Source organism: Anabrus simplex, chromosome 6 (assembly GCF_040414725.1).
Source record: "Anabrus simplex isolate iqAnaSimp1 chromosome 6, ASM4041472v1, whole genome shotgun sequence".
Lineage (NCBI taxonomy): Eukaryota > Metazoa > Arthropoda > Insecta > Orthoptera > Tettigoniidae > Anabrus > Anabrus simplex.
Window position 1 is genome coordinate 175299073 of NC_090270.1, and position 22879 is coordinate 175321951.

Consider the following 22879-nt stretch of genomic DNA (forward strand, 5'->3'; position numbering starts at 1 on the left):
TTGATAATACTGTTGTACACATGCACTGTACGGCGCCCAACACCGTTCTCTATGTATTCGTTAACATAATATAAAAAGTCCGGTCGACTTCTATTTACATCCATCGTTGACGTGTAAAATCACTGGTAACGAAATGAATTTAGTCAACAGCTCTGCGAATTAGTTTCCAAAGGACTCTTTGTACTGTACACTAAATTTTTGATCAATCCACCTGGAGCAATAACTGGATGTCCCCCTTCCCCGGAACACGTGTTTTAGCACATAAGAGCGTAATTTCCTGGAGAAACAGTGTTTTCTCTCTGCCGGTACGCAACGTTACGCAGTACAGCATCTTCTTTTTCTATATTTTTGGAAAAGAACTACGATTTATTGACAAAGAAATTCATTATAAACATTGCAGAAGATAGTATTGTCTTCACGAATTGAATTGTCTGTTTTCATTCTCGCAATTTGGTACCATGAAAGCGGAGGCAGGACAGGTTTCTCTCCGGGTACTCCGTTTTCCCTGTCACCTTTCATTTCAGCAACACAACTCCATAAACATTTCATTTCATCTGTCAGTCATTTGTCATTGCCCCAGAGGAGTGCGACAGCGTTCCGCAGCCGGCACATTTCCTATCCTCGCCGCTAGATGGGGGCTTCATTCATTCCATTCCTGATCCGGTCAGATGACTGAAAACAGGCTGTGGATTTTCATTTTACATGTTTCATAGGCTTCATAGATTGGTAACTCAGTCGAAAGCAGGAAGTTGTGCTTACTTTTTGATTGTTTCCAATGTCAGACTATCAGTTCTATATCCACTCTTCAACAATCTGGTGTTCAAGTGAGTTTTCAATAATATACTTAAGTATCAGTGCAGTCATTATCAAAGTGAGTAAAATTAGTAGCCTAGTTACTTTATGTCAATGAGCAAAGTTAGGAATGCTTAAGAAGTTTGTCAAATCTCCTTGTGATCCTATAAAATACAGAACTACCATCGAAAATACACGTGGTCAAGTGGATCACAAAACCAAGACCGAAGATTCACGGGGTCAAAAGGAAACAGATCCGGATAATGAGTGGCTAGACCGTTGGACACTTCATTCATCTGTTAACCGAAGGTACCAGTTGCAAGCCTGTCAAATTTGAGATCATCGGGCGAGTTGGCCGTGCGGTTAGGGGCGCGCAGCTCTGAGCTTGCATCCGGGAGATAGTGGGTTTGACCCCCACTGTCGGCAGCCCTGGAGATGGTTTTCCATGGTTTCCCATTTTCACACCAGTAAATGCTAGGGCTGCACCTTAATTAAGGTCAAGGCCGCTTCCTTCCCACTCCTAGACCTTTCCTATCCCATCGTCGCCATGATGATGTATCCTAAAGCCAATTTAAAAAATTGAGATCGATTGGTCAAGTAGTTTTTACATGAAAGAAAGACTGAAAGACAGACAAACTGACATTCAGATTTTGTACAGTGGTTCGAAGACATTCAATGTTCTTAGTGTTGTCACTCCCGTCCTCCTTGCACTGATTGAGATATCTTAGCTTTAAGTTCTTTACAAGACCATCTTGCAACCCAGTAGGATTGATCCCAGAGCCCGGGAATTGAGAGACACTGACTGAGCAGACCGACTCGTTCCTCGTTACAGACCAGTGGCATAGTTTCAGAATGGAAATAACTTAGTAGTGTTAAACTTTCTTAAAGTACTTCCCTTTCGATCATTTTAAAGTAGTGAATTCAGTTTTGTCGTTGAATGATCACAGTAATCATTGGACAAAGTAATATATTTGTTTGATAGGTACGCCACGCTTTATTTATTCGTTTGTTTTATGATTTCGTGACTCGTAATTCGTGAAGTGACGTTCTTTGCTTGGATTAGTTGATAGAACCTTCAATTCCTTGTTTAGTTATATTTTATTATTATTATTATTATTATTATTATTATTATTATTATTATTATTATTATTATTATTATTATTATTATTGGTTTTTCCCTCGGACTCAGCGAGTCTATCGCCTCAAGGGCAGTGTCCAGGAGCGTGAGAAATTTGGTCGGGGATACAACTAGGAAGTAGGACCAGTACTTCGCAAGGCGACCTCACCTGCTATGCCGAACACTTTTCAAATTCGTTGGCAGGGCCGGGAATCGAACCTGGTCCGCCTCCTGGGGTGGCAGCTAATCACACTAACCTCTACAGGACAGAGGTGGACTTAGATATATTTACTACACTAAAGTCCGGCTCCATGTCTAAATGGTTAGTGTGCTGGCCTTTGGCCACAGGAGTCCCGGGTTCGATTCCCGGCAGGCTCTGGAATTTTAACCACAATTGGTTAATTTCGCTGGCACGGGGGCTGGGTGTATGTGTCGTCTTCCTCATCATTTCATTCTCATCACTACGCGCAGGTTGCCTACAGGAGGCAAATCGAAAGACCTGCATTTGGCGAGCCGAACTTGTCCTCGGACACTCCATACGCCATTTCATTTTTCACTACACTAAAACAGGCAACTATGCGTTAGTTAAAATACTGAGCTACACTGGCCGGAAACAAGTGGTCTACGCAGTTACACTGCAGTCGATCACTTTTTGCGCAGCGATGAAATTTCTGACGGAAACAGCTGTTTTCTTCAAAGTACCTCCTGTCACCAATAGATGTCTGCACTATACCGGATCGAAATACCAAGGTCTTGGCGAAATACAAGTGATGTAGTAATATCCTTGTTTGATAGGTAGCGCCACGATTTAGTTATTCGTTTGTTTTGTGATTTCGTGACTCGTAATTCGTGAGTGAGGTGACGTTCTTTGCTCGGATTGGCTCGGATGAGTAGTTGATAAAACCTTCAGTATTCAGGATTCTCTCTAATATCATATTTTGAAGTGCTAACCATTTCTTAGCTGCAGTTCAGGTAAAAATTATCATATGGTTGTATATCAGTGGTATGCTTGTGATTTCACAACAGTCAGGTATGTTCACTTGTAGTATTGCAGAATTATGTGTTTGTGAACGGATAATTGTATTGCTGATTGATTGATTGATTGATTGATTGAAAGATCATTTACCGCATGTAACTTAAATGTTGTGATGCTAATCTCTGTGCCTTCTACGTTCTTAATCTTTTTTCGTACGGCCAGAATGGAATAGTTTCCGAGTAGTCGACAAGTATTAGCTAACAGGCGGGTACCAGTACCATACATCTCATGAACTAGATTTGCGATACGTTCGTATCTTGCGATTTATTTTTTAATATGTTCTAGTAGGTTACGTAAATGTACGAGAGCTCTCACTTCGTATAATAATAAGAATAATGTCTGCGACTGCCAGTCCCGGAATCCCGGGTTCGATTCCCGGCTCTGCCACGAAATTTGAAAAGTGGTACGAGGACTCGATCGTGGTCCACCGTGCCTCGGGAGGTCAACTGAGTAGAACGGGGTTCGATTCCCACCTCAGCCAACTTCGAAGTGATTTTCCATGGTTTTCCACTTCTCCTCCAGACAAATGCCGGGATGGTACCTAACTTAAGGCCACGGCCGCTTCCCTCCTTCTTGTATATCCCTTCCGATCTTTCCCCCCCCCCCCACACACAAGGTCCCTGTTCAGCATAGTAGGTGGGGCGAGGCACTGGTTCTCCTTCCCAGTTGTATCCCCGACCCAAAGTCTCATGCTCCAGGACACTGCCTTTGAGGCGGTAGAGGTGGGATCCCTTGCTGAGTCCGAGGGAAAAACCAACCCTGGAGGGTAAACGTATTAAGAAAGAAAGAAAGAAAGAAAGAAAGAAAGAAAGAAAGAAAGAAAGAAAAAAGAAATTAATAATAATAATAATAATAATAATAATAATAATAATAATAATAATAATAATAATAATAATAATAGAGTAATTTGATTCGTTCTTCTACTAAGAAGTTCTGATCTGATTTTAGACTTGCTCCATCTACCCGATAATGTATAGGCCTACTACAAGAAGATACTATTATACTGTACAATGCACATTCAGTAAACGTTGATATACTTTAAATTGTGGGTTGGAATTTTAAGAGCTACCGTAGGCATTTTCACTTACTCTGTTTTCAGTTTTGTTGACTCCACTTCATTAAAGCCATATTTTTCTCAAATGCGCCGAACATGTGGCCGCGTGGTTTGGGTGACGTAGCTATCAGCTTGTATGCTGGAGATAGTGGATTCGAACCCCACTGTCGGCAGCGCTGTAGATGGTTTACCATGGTTTCCCGTTTTCACACCAGGCAAATGCTGGGGCTATACTTTCGTTAAGGCTACGGTCGCTTCTTTCCCACTCCTAGCCCTTTCCTATCCCGTCATTTCCATAAGAGCTATCTGTATCGGTGCGACGTAAAGCGAATTGCAAATTTCTCTGATGTAGGTAGTTCGATTATCTTACACTACGGTATGTTAAAAATAGCCCTCCCCAATGATCTTCGACACAGAACATTAAGACAAAATTAAGGACCTGTACTAAATGGAATCGTTGTTATTTCAAAGTATTAAAGGAGCACCTTAGTGTTACAATCAAAACATTCCATTCAACCGTTAATTTTCGTAAACTACTTCCACTACTCCGTATTGTAACAGAGCTATAAGCTGTCATCCTCGGAGGTCCGTGTCCAATTTTCGGTACTGCCATAAATTTAATATTGGCAAGAGGGCTGGTGGGTGGTTATAACTGGTACATGGAGCTCATCTCCATTGGGGATGTAGGCTTACACCACCCCGGGACGGGGACACAAATTTTGTCCGACTCCATGGCTATATGGTTAGCGTGCTGGCCTTTGGTCCAAGGGGTCTTGAATTCGATTCCTGGCCAGGTCGCGGATTTTTAACCTTCATTGGTAGGTCCCCATCCTCAAAGACGCGCAGGTCACCTATCTGTTCCAAAGACCTGGGTCAGATCTCTCTGGAAGCCAAATCAAAACAAACCCCATGGCGCAACAGCCCAAAAGGGCCATGGCCTACCAAGCGACCGCTGCTCATCCCGAAAACCTGCACATTACGAGGGCTCGTGTGGTCGGTACGACGAATCCTCTCCGCCGTTATTCTTGGATTTCTAAACCGGGGCCGCTACCTCATCGTCAATAACTCCTCAATTGTAATCACGTAGGCAGAGTGGACCTCGAACCAGCCCTCAGACCGAGGTAAAAATCCCTGATCTGACCAGGTATCAAACCCGGGGCCACCGGGTACGAGGCAAGCACGCTACCCCTACACCGCGGGGCCAGCACTGAGGCCATACCTCATTATTATTATTATTATTATTATTATTATTATTATTATTATTATTATTATAGTCCGCCTCTGTGGTGTCCGACTCGTTGGCGGAATGGTCAGCGCCCTGGCCTTTGGTTCAGAGGGTCCCGGGTTCGATTCCCGGCCGGGTCGGGGATTTTAATTGTTTCTGATTAATTCTTCTGACTCGGGGACTGGGTATTTGTGTCCGTCCCAACACTCTTCTCCAACCACCACAGAAACACGCATTAATGATTACATCTCTCCATATAGGGTTGGTGTTAGGAAGGGCATCCGGCCGTAAAACAGGGCCAAATCCACATGTGCGGGATAAGCGGTAGGAAAAGAAGAAAGAAGAAGAAGTCCGCCTCTGTGGTGTAGTGGTTTGCGTGATTAGCTGCACCCCGTAGGCCCTGGTTTCGATTTCCGGCCCTGCCACGAAATTTGAAAAGTGGTACGAGGACTGAAACGGGGTCCACTCAGCCTCTGGAGGTCAACTGAGTAGAGGTGGGTTCGATTTCTACCTCAGCCATCCTAGAAGTGGTTTTCCGTGGTTTCCCACTTCTCCTCCAGGCGAATGCCGGGATGGTACATAACTTAAGGCCACGCACACTTCCTTCTCTCTTTCTTGCCTGTCCCTTCCAATCTTCCCATCCTTCCACAAGGCCCCTGTCAGCATTGCAGGTGAGGTCTCCTAAGCGAGGTACTGGTCCTCCTTCCCAGTTTTATCCCCCGACCCAAAGTCTCACGCTTCAGGACATTGCCCTTGAGGCGGTAGAGATGGGATCCCTCGCTGAGTCCGAGGGAAAAACCGACCCTGGAGGGTAAGCAGGGTAAGAAAGAAAGATTATTATTATTATTATTATTATTATTATTATTATTATTATTATTATTATTATTATTATTCACCCCGCTGTAGTTTTCACTGTGGTGCACGAAGTGGCTACCCGCAGCAACATGAAGTCGGATAAGTTGCCGAATGTTACAGGAGCTGCAGACTGTGGGCCAGATAGACCACCCATTCTGCAACGGAGTATATTGAAACACTCGGCACATGAGAATGGTGACCACGAGTCTCTGCCATTGTCAACGTAACCACGACTGACAGTTCATCCATTGTTTGTTCTCCTCAAACTGAGTGCTGAGTGTACCCTCAAATCAGCCTTAAATTCGTTACAAAGTCGAGAGTCAAATCTGGGGCTTGCCAATTAGCAGTATGTTCTTATTAGTGGCCATCGACACATGTATACTGCAAATTATAAACTTTCCTTTGTAAATTCAGGAATTAATTTGTTGAGTTAATGCCATTGTATGTTGAGTATTAGCAAAAGCTTACTGTATTAGTTTCTTTTCTATTTATTTTACGTCGCACAGATAGGTCTTGTGGCGACGATGGGATAGGACAGAACTAGGAATGGGAAGGAGGCGGCCGTTGCCTTCATCAACGTGCAGCCTGAGCATTTGCCTGATGTGAAAATTTGAAACCACGGAAAACCATCTTGAGAGCAGCTGGTAGTGCGGCTCGAACCTACTGTCTCCCGAATGGAAGCTCGCAGCTACATGGCCCAAATCACGTAGCGAGCGAACTCGGTACTGCTCTATTGGTATCTCCAGTAGATAAGAAGGGGTGGTAGGGCGACTTCCTCTGAGATTCGAAGAACAATTCACCATACTTTTCTTTCAGTAGTTGGGAATACGTCCATTTAGGACTATGCAAAGTACTTATAGACGGTCTCTTTCCTATCTTTCTGCGCACATATCTTACATTCTTTTGCTGTGGTGTTCTTATTGCTCTTCGGTCCAGATTATTGCGGTCGTTTTATTCGGTTTACTCCCTTGGTCAGCTTGATATCTCTGTTTTGGATGGCTCCTTCTGTGATCCATGCCATTTCAAGTCGTTTTTCATTTTTCTGATCCATTTCATAGTGTTTGTTTTGGCTTTACTCCTATTTTCGTAGAACTTCACTATTTGTTTTGTGATTCTGCCAAGGTTCATTGTTTTTATAAGTCCATAAAATCTTAATCTGTGTTTTCTAACGTCGGTGTGTATGTCGGTGTATTATTTGATTGCTCAGTCTGTTCTGTTCACCTGTGAGTTTTGGACCTAGAATTTTCCTTACACTTGCTCAAGGTTCTCCATTCCGGCTTCATGGCTAAATGGTTATCATGCTCGTCTTTGGCACAAGGAGTCCCGGGTTCGATTCCCGGCCGGATTGGGGATTTCAAACTTCATTGGCTTATTCCGATGGCTTGGGGGCTGTGGGAGGGGGTTCCGTTTTTCATCGCTAGAATTGTCCAGCTCCATGGCTACATGCTACCGTTCCGGCCTTTGGTCTAGGGGTGCTCGGGTTCGATTCCCGGCCGGATCGGGGATTTTAGCCTTCATTGGTTAATTTCGATGGCTCGGAGATTGGGTGTGTGCGCCGACTTCATTACTAGAATTCGTCACAGGTAGGACCCCATCCTCACAGACGTGCAGGTCGCCTATAAGGTGTCAACTCGAAAGACCTGCGCCAGATCTTTCCAAAGGCCATTAATATTTAACGTTTTCGATGTCTGCCTTCCTGTTCAAAATCAATGTTTCCGATCCATGGGGAATCACAATGCAAAATATTGGAAGATATGGAGGAATGAAAAGAAGCTGATATCCCTACAATGTTTACATCTTATTTCAAGATTGTGATTGGTTTGAGAAATCTATTGCGTGCGAAGGATCTTGGATTACATTTCAATGAATGTACAGTATGTCGGCCCCTGATACAAGGTCGGGAATGACGTAAAATAAAAATTATATGGCATGTTTTTTACGGCCGGATGCCCTTCCTGACGCCAACCTCAGTCGAGATGTTAATGAAGTTGAAAGGAATGATGGTGAATGAAATTGGGGAGGGAAGTGAAAGAAATTGGCTGTGGCCTATGAATAGGAACTGTACCGGCACTTGGTCATTTACCTGGAAGTGAAAATGGGAAACCAAAGATAACCATTCTCAGGACAGCCGGCAGTGGGGTTCGAACCTACTCATCTCCCGAATGCAGAGCGTAACTCCATAGCCGCAGTGTAATAACACACATGGCCACTCCGCTCCGAATTACATTTCAATGAATATTCCACTTTAAACAAACCTGTCGATGTTTACGGAGATGTTAAACTTCAGCCTTTAATATAGAGACTTCTACAACTGTTTTCAAAGCGAGTAAGGTCTATTTCTGCAGGAATGATTGGAAGTATTATGAACTCCAGTATTCATTGTCTAAAAGAATGAACGTATTCTGGAATCAGGTGAAGTACGGAAGCGAATGTTATGTAGCCGATCACACTTTCACGCAATCGCTTATCACGTGGTACGTAACGTGAGATTGGCAATCTTTTAAGAGTAGCTACAACTCTGTACGTGTACTAATGGCAATTTTAAGGGAAGGGGAAAGGAGTAGTCGGTATTGCTGAACTTAACATACCAATAAGGATAAACTCGATAACTTGTTCAATCCGTATGAAACAAAGAGCCCTGATACACACGACTTTACTGCTCCTGACATTATGAATAATGATACTTGTTCTTCATAATCTACTTAGAGTGGCTCTTCTTCTAGGGTATTCTGAGAATCTTCGCGAATGGAGTTTAAGGAGGCGAGAAGTTACGAATTTATCGCACGAAACTTAAAATAACCGAAGTTCGCTGGATTCACCTTTCATAATTCATTTACTTGTAGGCCTACTTAAACATATTACAGCAATCATTGGGGTATAAATGTCGTGAGCAATGTTACTGCAAGATAATCTGACAGAATAAGTCAGTACGAAGTCTTGAGCTTTTACAGTGTGAATATATCAGATATATGAGTAGAGCTATTAACAGTACCCCTTTTATATACCGAGCGAGTTGGCCGTGCAGTTAGGGTCGCGCAGCCGTGAGCTTGCCTTCGGGAAATAGTGGATTCGAACCCCACTGTCGGCAGGCCTGAAGATGGTTTTCCGTGTTTCCTATTTTCACACCAGGCAAATGACCAAATACCGTTACCTCAACTAAGGCCACGGCCGCTCCCTTGCTACTCCTAGCCCTTTCCTATCCCATCGTCGCCTTAAAACCTGTCTGTGTCGGTGCGACATAAAGCAAAATTGTAAATATATACAGTATATATCCCTTGTATATCTCCGTAAACATTCACAGATTTGTTTAAAGTGGAATATTCTTCATTGGAATGTAATCCAAGATCCTTCCTACGTAATGGAACAATCAATCATCAAATAAAATATAAACATTGTAGGGACGTCAGCTAATTTCGTATAATTCCATTATTTGTTTTGTATAACCAGTCCCGCAGCGCAGTGATTTGCACAGCATACTTTGGGCTACGGAATTCTGGGTACCATTTCCGACCGTGTCTAGGATTTTTAACCGTGTCAGGATAATTTCTGTGGCCTGGAAACTGTATATCTACACTGGCTCTTTTATATCTACCCTACACAACAACAAAAACAACAAAACACCACACTATTGAACTCAGATGCCCCCTTACAAGGTGTGCACTAGGCTTAAGTAGATACAAGAAATTCAATTTTAGGAGAAATTTTCCGGGCTTGTAGGCCGTGATGTAATCGGGTGTCCTAGCTCCCATGACTTCCGTTGAAACGAGCTGGGTTTTTTCTCCATAGGGTGTTCATCGTGACGCCGGTATGAAAGCCTAAACTGTTGAATTAATTATTAAATGAATAACAGGTTGTCGCTTGCAGAATTAGTTGTATACTCATCAGGATGCTTGGCAGATTTTCTGGGTCGAGGAAAGCAACGAGAAACTACCTGTCATATTCTTAATTCTCGATGAGGTATTCCAAATGGAATCCCACCTACCTGTGGTTTGGATTCCACGAAAAACTGTGATACCGTGGATTACGAACGCATCATACTAATAGTCACATAAGAATCCAAGTTTTTCTTCAGTGATGCAGGATTTTCTTTGGTGGAGGTTGTTGATCCGACCAGACTTCGAGCTAAGGAGTCGACATAAATACAGAAATGTCGTGCACTTTTCTTCCTGTTCCCAACCGCGTCGGGGATTTTAACCTTCAGTGGTTAATTCCGATGCCTCGAGAGCAGGGTGTGTTCCGTCTTCAGGATTAGAATTCATCATAGATAAGCTCCATCCTCACATATACTCAGGTCGCCTATAAGGCGTCGACTCGAAAGACCTGCACTAGGCCTCTCCGGAGACCACACGCCGTTACATTACTGTATCCGCATATGTGCCAATTACTTGCATAACCGAGTCTCTAATACGTAAGAATATGAAATAAGCCCACTTATTTTCCACTTTGTAGTTTAACAGCATAGTGAACGTAGCGTAACGACAATTCTAGTTTACTGTAGACTCACAAGTAGGAATTAATCTCGTATGTGTAGGACGAAACTTATGCTTGGGAACAGTCACAAAAGGCAAGAAATGAGTGATTACTTAGGTCTCGCAAACCTAATTCTCAAAATGGAAAAGAGCAACATTATCCAAAAGAGGCCAGACTGACGAGATGAGAAGTCTGGCACTTGACTCAACTGTGCTCGCGTGATCGCCATACACATCTCACAAATTGTGGGTCGTTGTAGATCAGGTACTATAGAGCGTTCCAACCTTAAATTGCAGTACAACGTAGATGGAGCGCGCTGTTGCGAAATCGACGCGTGAAGATCACGCTCGAGTGTGACTCAAACAGGGCGTCACAGTTCCACATTTTTCGTTTGTAATTTTGTAATTTTAAGTTCATTCATAAACTAATATTTGTAGGATGGTAAAATAAATACAACATACCTTAATCACTGGCGTTGCTCTCAGACATTGGACGTACACCTATCATTTCTGCAAGGCCTGATGTTCCCGCTTTGGATGAAACGGGTTCGGGAGATGAACTTGAGGATGATCCGGACGATGAAGAAAGTCGTATTAAAAACTTTTCATCGTCGACATCATCCTGTAATTCGTCTGCTTTCCACAAAACTCTTTCATTTTTCTTTACTTCGTTCACGTAATTTGTGGAATAACCTGTAGCTTTAGCTGTTTCATAGATTGCGCTGTTCATATTCATAATCTTTAAAAAATAATCCAGGACACTCCTTATAATATTGCGTTCTTTTCCCCTGAGTTTACCTACGGAATGTTTCTTTTTAATTTGACGATCCATTATACATCCTTCTGCACTTTTTCTTCGAACTAAGAACTATACATACCAGCACGAACTGACAACTACACAGACTACACAAACACAATCCACTTGTCCTCAAGAACTATACATTTATCACTGATCTTGTCCGGCTCCATGGCTAAATGGTTAGCGTGCTGGCCTTTGGTCCAGAGGGCCCCGGGTTCGATTCCCGGCCGGGTCAGAGATTTTAACCTTCATTGGTTAATTCCAATGGCTCGGGGGCTAGGTGTGTGTGTGCCGTCTTCAGCATTAGAATTCATCACGGGTCGGGGCCCCGTTCTTATAGACGCGCAGGTCGCCTATGTAGCATCAACACTGGAAAGACCTGCACTCGGCCTCTTCGGAGGCCACGCGCTATTAAATATTATATATATATATATATCACTGATCTTTATTTAATCAATCATATATTACTGATTAAATGAACACCACTGCACACGGCTGCCAGTATATTTAAAAGCTTAGCCAGCCGAGTCACTCGTGAAACGTAAACAAACGAGACGTTCTCCCTGTCATAAATTAAGAGATAACGAGATAAGGGACTTGAGGTATGATTTAAAAATAACTTCCATATTCGAAGATCGTTTGCTTTGCTTTAACAAGGCCATGATCCTTCTGTACATTTTCTTCGAAATTAGATCCCCACGCACGAGCACGAACTCACGAACCACACAAACGAAATACACTTTCCCTCAAGAATTGTACATATGTCACTGATATGTATTTAATTACTATTATACACACTACTGACGAAATGAGCACTGCACTGCATGCGACTGTCTGGAAATGTTAAAAGCGCATGTTTGGGAGACCATTACCGGTACTTCAGCCAGCTAGACAGACAGACAGACAGACAGACAGACAGACAGCCAGCCAGCCGAGTCACGCGCGAAACCAAAATTCAAGGAGATATTCTTCCTGTCACAAATTAATAACTAAGCAAGATAGGAACTTCGGGATTGTTTTAAAAATAACTTCCATATCTAAAGACCATTTGTCTCGCTTTGACCCCCCATGCAAATTCAATAGGAAAGACGCTGGCCAGCGACTGACTTTTTCGTGCCTACACATAAAATTCCCTGAACATGACTGAAAATAAACGCATATACTGCATTTTGTTATCATTTAATTTTAAAAATAAACTTATCTACACCGAGCTGAAATGTTTCTTTACCAGCAGTGAAAAAATTAGGAACAAAATGAATATAAAATAGGAGTTATGGCATGATAAGTTCTATGCAATGAAGATTTTGCATTTGGCGAAACTTTCCATTATATTACCATTTTCGCACTAAATTATTTTTTTTACATCTTTTTGTTAACGGCATCAAATGCGCCTTGAAATTCTGTACATAACACGATATTCACCCATTTTAACCGATAACATTCCAATTCACGGATATTTGGCAAACCCGCTCCATTAGAGTAGGACAGCGCTACTCGCAAAACATGGGAGAAGGAAAGAGACGGAATTATCCCATTACTGCTGTACTGCAATTTAAGGTTGGAACGCTCTATAGTGGTAGAAATCTTCATTCCGAAGCCGAGTCGATCATGTGAATGTAAAATGCTTTTCTTCAGCCTTTTAGCTCTTCTGTTAATTCATACACATGTTTTTATTTACTCTTCTTCTTTTTACAAGTTGGAACTCCGACACAGATACAGTAGGTCTTATGGCGACGATGGGATAGGAAAGGCCTAGGAATTGAAAGGAAGTGGCCGTGGTCTTAATTAAGGTACAGTAGTCTGCCTGATGTGAAAATGGGAAACTACGAAAACCATATTCAGGGCTGCCGACAGTGTGGTTCGAACCCACTATCTCCCGGATGCAAGCTCACAGATGCGCGCCCCTAACAGCACGGCCAACTACCCCGGTATATTTACTCTTCAAATCAGTGAGAACCTAAAAAAAAAACAACGTGTGTCATTGTCAGCTTTACAGACCGTACTTCAGTCATCACTCATCACCTTTTCTAATGGATTAGGTCAGAGATTCCCCAGCCGATAGCGTTGACATAAGTATAGAATTAAAAAAAAAAAAAAAAAAAAGCAACTCTTAGAGAACTTATATTTTCTGCTAAAGCGAACGCGATATGTAAGTATGTTTATATGCAGCTCCTACCGGGCGAGTTATGACGTAATATTTGGCCACGGCCGTGCTTTGGCCGTAGTGTTTGATGGCTTTTCTCAGAGAGAGCGCTGGTTGTGGTGTACAGTTGTGCACTTACTTCAATAGCCACTAGATCACACTACTATACAAAGCACTGGCAAAGCGATATCAATACCAACCTCGTACCAAGGAAAAAGCAATTAATTTCAAATCAAGACTCCAATATCCTATGCATTTTTTGAATTCCAATAGTAATAAAAGTGCTTGATATTTTGAAAACATTTCTAATAAGCCGAATACCGATGTTTAAAAAAATTCCAAATAAAATTTGGAATGATGCATCCTTCTCTTTGCTGTAATCTTCGACATTGCGACTGGAGCACTTGCGCTTGTAAACTTAGGTTGAATGGGTTGAATGTAGAACAGGGTAGGGTGAACGAATTTAAGCCGTTGAAGTGCCAGGACCAGGAGAATTCCGATCTATGGTCTTGCGAAAATGATATTTGAATTAACTAATCTGGAAGGATGGACGTACTTAGCGCGAATGCGCTTATTTGTAAGTAGGCCCATGTGTATTTAGACGTGGGATTAGAATTTCTGGTGGTTAAAAAATAGGGGGGCGGGGACTTCAACATGTCCTAATCATCTGTGTATATTGCAGATGTTTTGAACTGTCATATTATATGTTTTCTGTCAACTGTGTCAATGTGTTTAGCGTTAAGTTAAAAATAGTAGCGTACAGTATACACATTTGGCTAAAATTGTTTAGATGTAGCGTATTTTCGTCTTCTAATATTCGCGGACTACCGTAGCATAAAACATTCCTAATTATAGGCATAAGTTACTGTACTCATCTGCAGGCCTTTTATATTCAACACTGGCAATTTCCTGTTAGACCTGAAGTATCGAACCGTTTTAAGGAATTCTTAGCAACACGGAAATCTGGAGAATATGCTGAAATCTAATTGACATGTGTTGATTTATACATGCTTTGGTAAATCTGCAATTACACTGCCAGTTGACTAATATTACCTTGTGTCGTAGGAAAATAAATGGTATTTTTTTATAAGTAGTTATACTCTCAGAATTATATGAATTAAGACTTGAAAATGTTTAGCTAATCCAACATTATGATGAGCAACACTGCAAATACTGTACTTTAGGTAACTATGGTTTAATTCAATGCCTTCAATAAAGGGGAATTTTCATGATATCAAATTGTTTCTGTATCAAAATTTTATGGAACATACAGCTAAACTATGTGAAACAATGAACAGACATTGATCATAAAGTTCATCCTTTTTAAATTTAATTTCATATGAGTAAAGTATGTTTCGTCTGCCATAAGTACAACCCCTCGTCCACGTTGTGGGAGATGGGCAACGATAGAAGTAGGGGAATGCCTGTAAGGGTGAAGTACAGTGGGGACCTCATGCGCCCTGGTACTGCTACGGTAGCTATGAAGGCCTTACAGAAACCCTGAAAATAGCAACTTAACGGGGCTGTGGTGAAGCTACTCGACTGCCTTGCAGTATAGGGAGTTGGTTCTCCAAAGGCTAAGGGAAGAAACTCTGACAGAAAATCAGCATGCCTAGATGCTATAGAAGGCAGCCTCTCCAGTGGGTTTTGGGTGCTGTGGGTTAATAACTTGCACACCTGAGAATCAAGTATTACAGAAACACATGTACAAAAGTAAACCGGATGGATATCTCGATGACAACTTTTGGAATGAAAGCGGCAAATCAAGGCAGATGAAGAGCTCGTGTATGTGCCCTATGCTCCACTCCAGAGTAATAGTAATTAAGTCATAAGTAAGTCAAAGTATGTTTCATTATTTTGCTGTTCGTTTAGGAGAATCTGATGGGAGTGAAGAAAGGGAATTATTTCTACTTTGGGCTGCTGCCATGGTCAGTGCTTAGTACTATAGCTTCCTGGCTGTTTGGTCATAGTTTAATTTCAATTTTAGATTGAATTATGGGAATTCCAATGCTTAGGGCTGATTGTGAAAAAGTTGAAAATCCTGTCTCTCTCTTTCCCCTTTTTTCAATGGGTTTTTTAATGCAGAGCCAGAATTGTAAACTGGCCCAGGATGCAAAATTTTAATTTGTACAAAGTTTGGCAAAATGGATTTTTTTATTGTTCTATAAATGTATAGTATTTTAATGTTAATGTATATTTTTAAATTGAAATTAAAATGTTACTACCTTTAATTATAAATAAATATAAGAAACAGTCATTACCGGTATACTTATGTACGTTCTCATATAAAAGTATTTTATAATTATGATTTTGAACACCATTGACTGGAGTTATTCATTGACTTGGATTGTATATCCCCTCCAGAACTCACCGAATTAAGGTAATGATGCCCAACATTTTACAAACAGCACTATTCCTATGCTGCTCACATGTAGATGTAAGAAGATCTTTCCAAAGTCAATGAGTAAAATATCATCATCATCATCACCATCATCATCATCATCTGTTTACCCTCTAGGTTCGGCTTTTCCCTCGGACTAAGCGAGGGATCCCACCTCAACCGCCTCAAGGGCAGTGTCCTAGAGCTTCAGACTCTTGGTCGGGGATACAGCTGGGGAGAATGACCAGTACCTCGCCCAGGCGGCCTCACCTGCTATGCTGAACAGGGGCCTTGTGGAGGGATGGGAAGATTGGAAGGGATAGGCAAGGAAGAGGGAAGGAAGCAGCCGTGGCCTTCAGTTAGGTACCATCCCGGCATTCGCCTGGAGGAGAAGTGGGAAACCACGGAAAACCACTTCCAGGATGGCTGAGGTGGGAATCGAACCCACCTCTACTCAGTTGACCTCCCGAGGCTGAGTGGACCCCGTTCCAGCCCTCGTACCACTTTTCAAATTTCGTGGCAGAGCCGGGAATCGAACCCGGACCTCCGGGGGTGGCAGCTAATCACACTAACCACTACACCACAGAGGCGGACATGAGTTAAATATTTGAGATATAATTAATGGTTTAATATAGACTTAATAATTTATCATAAATTAAACAAATGCTGATTTTGTAGATCAAAAATCAATTACATGTAATCCTTAAATTTACATTTTATCATAATCCAATAAGGTCATTTATAGTACAATAGGAGGGGATGCCAAAATGGGCTCTGCCCAAGATGGCAATAATCCTAAATCCATATCTGTGTCAACCATAACATTCCAACAGTATAGTAATTTAATTCCGTCATTTGATAGAGCATTGGGAGACTGACGTAGGAACATGGTACTTCAGTTTGATGTTATGTCATCAGAATTACTGTTGTGTGCAAGATCAATCAATCAGTCACTACTGATCTGCATTTAAGGCAGTCGCCCAGGTGGTAGATTCCCTATCTGTTGTTTTCCTAGCCTTTTCGTAAACGATTGCAAAGAAATTGGGAATTAATTGAACATCTCCCTTGGTAAGTTATTCCAATCCCTAACTCCCCTTCCTGTAAAGGAATATTTGGCCCAATGTGTCCTCTTGAATTCCAACTTTATCTTCATATTGTGATCTTTCCTACTTTTAAAGACACCACTCAAACTTATTCGTCTACTGATGTCATTCCACGCCATCTCTCCACTGACAGCTCAGATCATACTGCTTATAATACCAATATAACTGGTCCAATAACGGACCATTTATATTGGGGAAAAATTTATCATGTCCAATAATGGACCATTTATATTCGTATTATAAATTTACTCATTCGGGACAAATATTTCAGGTTCCCTATGGGAATCAGCATCTATATCACATACCACTTAGTTGAGCAGCTCGTCTCCTTTCTCCCAAATTCTCCCAGCCCAAACTTTGCAACAATTTTGTAACGCTACTCTTTTGTCGGAAATTTTTTTTTTTTTTTGCTAGGGGCTTTACGTCGCGCCAACACAGATAGGTTTTATGGCGACGATGGGATAGGAAAGACCTAGGAGTTGGAAGGAAGCGGCCGTGGCCTTAATTAAGGTACAGCCCCAGCATTTGCCTGGTGTGAAAATGGGAAACCACGGAAAACCATTTTCAGGGCTGCCGATAGTGGGATTCGAACCTACTATCTCCCGGATGCAAGCTCACAGCCGCGCGCCTCTACGCGCACGGCCAACTCGCCCGGTTTTGTCGGAAATCACCCCGAACAAAGCGAGCTGCTTTTATTTGGATTTCTTTCCAGTTCTTGAATCAAGTAATCCTGGTTAGGGTCCCATACACTGCAACCATACTCTAGTTGAGACTTGAGAAGTGCCATCTAATTTAAGAAAGAATGATGTTATCCTTATGTCCAGATCTGTTTCTGGCGTGATACAGTGTTTACTGAGCACTGTAAGCACTGGTATGTGCTAAAACAATTTTTTTTACCTTCATTGACCTGTCTTAGTTTCCTCCATGGCTTTGATAATACAAAAATAACTGAGGTGTGGACAATACTAGTAATGCCATTCATTATGGACAGTGTATGGTTTGTGAATGGTGTGAAGTCAATACTTATAGGGTTGGTTGGTCTGTGCATTTCAATGGGCTTAGTAGACTTATATGCAATAGCACCTTCTGGCTAAGTGATAAAGGCAACACAAAACTACTTCATTCTTCATTTTTCTAGTGTGCCAACGTTATCTGTGACTGTTGATGGTGGAGCAGTCTGGGATCCAACCACCCTTTGGACTGAGGACTTAATTATACCATAACTAATAAGGCACTGACTAACAAGTTTGAAAATTACTGCACAATTAGTTTAGTATCTCACATGTGTAAAACATTTTACACCAAATATTTCCCAAAGGATAGAATGAAAAGTTTAATTTAATTTAATTTCCTAAGCAGTGAAGAAACATGCAATGTAGGCCTACTTCTGACTCTGCATCTCATCTTAGAAGACTGAATATAGAAGGCAAGGCTTCATGCAGCACTTGTATATGTAATCTAGAAAAGGTATTTGATAATGATTGAGATTCTGAAGATGTTCGATATCAAATTCATTGTGAAAGAAGTTACCTACAATCTGTACAAAAATCAAACTGCAAAATCAAGGGACATTGAAGAGAAACAAATATGTAGAAAGGAGTGAACTCAAGATGATTTTTTAAAAACACAGAATACATCATAAAGGGAATCAAATGGAAATTTGGAAAGGGGATCACAGATCAAGGAAGAGAAATCTACAGTCTGAATTAGTTTTATTTTTCTGCCACATGATGATTAGAGTTAAATTTATTGTCAAAAAATATCTCCAGCTTCCAGTTTCCTTGTCGGTATGAGCGTGACTTTTAACCTCTGTTCGTACAAACGTATATTTTAAATTTTAGTCCTTGTTGTTAATTTGTTCATTTTCAGCTTTGTGTAGCATTCTGTTTCTTTTATGTTTTCTCTTTTGATGGCTAGTATTAAGTCTGCAGCCAAAGCTTCTAGAACAAGGAGTTGTAGGGACTGAATATTTCAAAATCCTGGTCCACAACACAAACGTTATAGGCAGCCTTTTGTTATTTTTTAAAATTTTCATGGGCATGAATGAAGACCTATAGCTGAAATAACTCCTAGTCAGAGTGTAGGCTATACATTTCTAGGACATCTAAAGTCTCTTAAAGGTTAATTTAGAGTGCTTGGTCATCAGGCTACATCAAAAGCCCCTTGGACATAGACTAACAAGTGCTCTTACTTGACTTTAGTCTTTCTTCAACAAATTCCTTAACTGACATTGCTGCGTGTATTGAACACTTTTTTGGAGTGAAACTGTACTGATCTGAATTCGTGAGAGATGGTTTGTGTAGATATGATGGACTGTTCCGTTAATAAGTGCCGGGTTAGGCAGCTCAGGCAGTAGAGCACTGGCCTTCTGAGCACATCTTGGTCGGTTTGATCCCAGTTCATTCCAGTGGTATTTGAAAATGTTTAGATACGTCAGCCTCATGTCAGTAGATGTTGAAGTCCTTTAGGACAAAATTCTGGCACTTTGATGTCTCTGAAAACTGTAAGTAAGAGTAGTTCGTGGGATGTAAAACCAGTAACATTATTATTATTATTATTATTATTATTATTATTATTATTATTATTATTATTATTATTATTATTATTAATGAATACATTCAAAACTTATTTACTGGAATTTAGATACTTCTTTGCTGGTTTCTATTCCTATTTTATTGTGTGTGTGTACATCCTGGTGCAAAATTTGAGTGGACTCTTGTTTGGAAGAATTGGTTTCAAAGCATGTTTAATTTGTCCTAAGCTATGATCGTTTGAAAAGATATATATATTTTCCTTACTATTTAAGATACATTTGTCCGATAATTTACTTACTTTGCCAATTACTTTGTTAGGAAAGCGATGAAACACCATTTAGACAATTTGTAGAGAATGATAGTAATTAAACTCCTTCAGAATGCATAGAAACACCAGTACATCTTATTCTTGTCACGGTGTAAATAAACCTTCCTGTATTAACTAGCCAAGAATTCTACATGACAATGTGCTACTTTCTTTCAGTCTTGCACATGCATAGGAACTTCAACATTTTCAGATGATTGCTTTTTGCCTGAAAGAGAGAGAGAGAGAGTGTGTGTGTGTGTGTGTGTGTGTGTTGTTTTCTTTTATTTCCAGCAGATTTTCTAACTTACAGTAAAGCATTGATTACATTTACGGTAATTTATATAAAAATTACACTTATTACTATTACGGTATTCTTTTTATTGTAGAAATGTCTGAAGAGGTACCGGTATTGGGTGATGTAATGCAGTTCAAGAATATCCATCATTCATTGCAGTCTATTTTCAGTGTTCTTTCTAAAGAAGAGGTTAGTATGCTGACAGTTCAGAAAATTAAATTTGAACTGTTCAACGTTTCTATATTATCTGCGCACTTTTTAGTGATAGATTTTTGTACTCGTTGGAGAAGTAAGAAGGGTTCCGTTAATACTGCCAACTGAATGGAAATGAAATCTGAATTGAATCGATAATATGATCGATCGATATGAATTTTATAAACCTTTATTATTTTAAGCAAACAACTGTGTCACACACACACAATATATAATACTATATAACATTTCCCATTGCGAAACGTGTTCCTAGCATGAATTCTATAGTTTGGCTTTGCTGTGTAAACAACAACAGTACGAGTACTTAAAGTGTACGCCAGATGTCGCACAGCGATGAGAAGCGATTCTTAGTTTGTGTTTCAAAGGTTGCCAATACGAATCTCGAAGATAACCGAAGTCGACCACTTCAGCACTAGGGTGTAAATCTATCACTAAAAAGTGCGCAGATAATATATATATATATATATATATATATGCAATATACATAATAAATTATGCTGTTTTTTATAGTCTTGAAATTGCTAATATAGTATAAGGTATGTTGGATTTCACTCTGAAAATATGCTAATAAATCTATTGGCCCACTTTGCATTGAAATTATTTGGTGTGTGGGTATGATGTCCTACGTGTTGTTGTTTTGCGGGTGTGATAGCTGAGTGGCATAGGCTCTGGCTTCTCACCAAGGCATCCATGGTTTTATATATATATATAAATATTTTTATTCATAACAATTCTTGTAATTATTTTTTGTTTGTTTACTCTCCCTGAAAGTATTGTGCATCCTTTATTTCCTGTTTATTAGTTCACAGGGCTTCCAGAATTTAAGGACCTAACAGTCATCTTCAGGGATGTAAAGGCTCATACTCAGAAAAGGACTCCCCATAATTCTACCTCAAGGAAGCCATTCATTGTAGTGGAAGGCTTGGATGGATCAGGTAACAGACAAAACAGACAAATTTGATTAAGACTTCAGAAGCCAGGTTGCTTTGCTTTTAAAAGATTTCTGTCTTTATATTGTAAAAAATGAAGAAAGTTTGTAATTTTGCATGGCTATTGATATTATCATAGCCAGGGGATATTTTTTTTGCTATTTGCTTTACATTGCACAGACACAGATAGGTCTTATGGCAACGATGGGATAGGAAAGTCCTAGGAATTGGAAGGAAGCAGCCATGGCCTTAATTAAGGTATAGCCCCAGCATTTGCCTGGTTTGAAAATGGGGAAACCACGGAAAACCATCTTCAAGACTGCCGACAGTGGGGTTCAACCCACTATCTCCCGATTACTGGATACTGGCCGCACTTAGTGACTACAGCCATTGAGCTCGGTAGCCAGGGAATTACGTGGCAAGAATGTTCATAATAATACCTACAATGCAGAAGGCTTATTTATTAGTGGTTAGTATATACAATAAAATCTTGTTAACATGTTTCTGCAGTAGATAAGGATAGAGAACTTATTATTAAGAGATAAAACATACTATTGAATACACAAATAAAAACTATCCAAATGGATTATGCAAACACTTACGTTTTTTTCTAAAATACGTGCATTTTACATTGTGTATAGATGGGTACAGTGAAAGATATAGGCTGTCAACCATTTCTTTTCTTCTTCTTCTTTTTTTTTTCTAGCGGTTTTACGTCGCACCGACACAGATAGGTCTTATGGCGACGATGGGATAGGAAAGGCCTAGGAGTTGGAAGGAAGCGGCCGTGGCCTTAATTAAGGTACAGCCCCAGGATTTGCCTGGTGTGAAAATGGGAAACCACGGAAAACCATCTTCAGGGCTGCCGATAGTGGGATTCGAACCTACTATCTCCCGGATGCAAGCTCACAGCCACGCGCCTCTACGCGCACGGCCAACTCGCCCGGTCAACCATTTCTAAAGATAAGGTGAGAGTATTAAAAGGCGTGAATAAGATGATAGAACATATCATGAAAATGTTTTACTCTGGGGCTTATCAAATAATAATAATGTATTAAAAATGGGTGTAAAGCAGCGCAACAAATATGAAAACATTTGCACTGGGACCCATAAAAGTATCAATGTATTATTGCAGATCACACTCTTTCTAAAATGAATTTTACCTGAAGCTTTATATTTTGGACCAGTGGGTTATGAACATTGTTTTCTGGTCACACTCTTCGACCGAAAATTATTTTGAAGGTTAAACTCAGCCATGAATGAGAGAATGACTTTGACCGCCATTTGAATGTGCCAACACTTCGATCGACTAGAGTCGAAACTCATAGGTGCAAGTTTCAACATACGCGCCACTGCTGAAAGGTGCGAAGCCTGTCCACTTCTGGATTTTAATTTTGTCTTCTTTAGTAAGTGATTTCACGACTGTTTCTGTAGTCTATTCATAACTGGGCTACCGCAGGTCAAGTATACACCATACTAATTAACTTCACACAATTATATTCCTAATCCTTAGGTAGGCTATCATTTGCTACCTTTCACTGCATCACTTAAGACAGTCTAACTTCTGAATGGAACGTGAAATTCAAACACAAACAGACTTGCTAGGTTATTCAGCAATATCACTGAAA

General features: G+C 40.7%; 1 protein-coding gene across 3 annotated transcripts in view; it reads left to right on the top strand.

Moving 5' to 3' along the window:
- The first annotated feature begins 2760 nt into the window (after nt 1-2760).
- Nucleotides 2761-22879, top strand: part of LOC136875624 (UMP-CMP kinase 2, mitochondrial) — a 36900-nt gene continuing 16781 nt past the window's right edge. Inside the window, exons 1-3 of one of the 3 annotated variants that reach the window (XM_067149164.2) lie at nt 2761-2881; nt 20201-20298; nt 21125-21257. In XM_067149164.2, coding sequence (XP_067005265.2) covers nt 20203-20298; nt 21125-21257 — 229 coding nt within the window. In that variant the 5' untranslated portion in view covers nt 2761-2881; nt 20201-20202. Of the gene's footprint in view, nt 2940-13893; nt 14068-20200; nt 20299-21124; nt 21258-22879 lie in introns of those variants that run through there. The other 2 variants (XM_068228352.1, XM_067149163.2) reach the window with 2 other exon arrangements.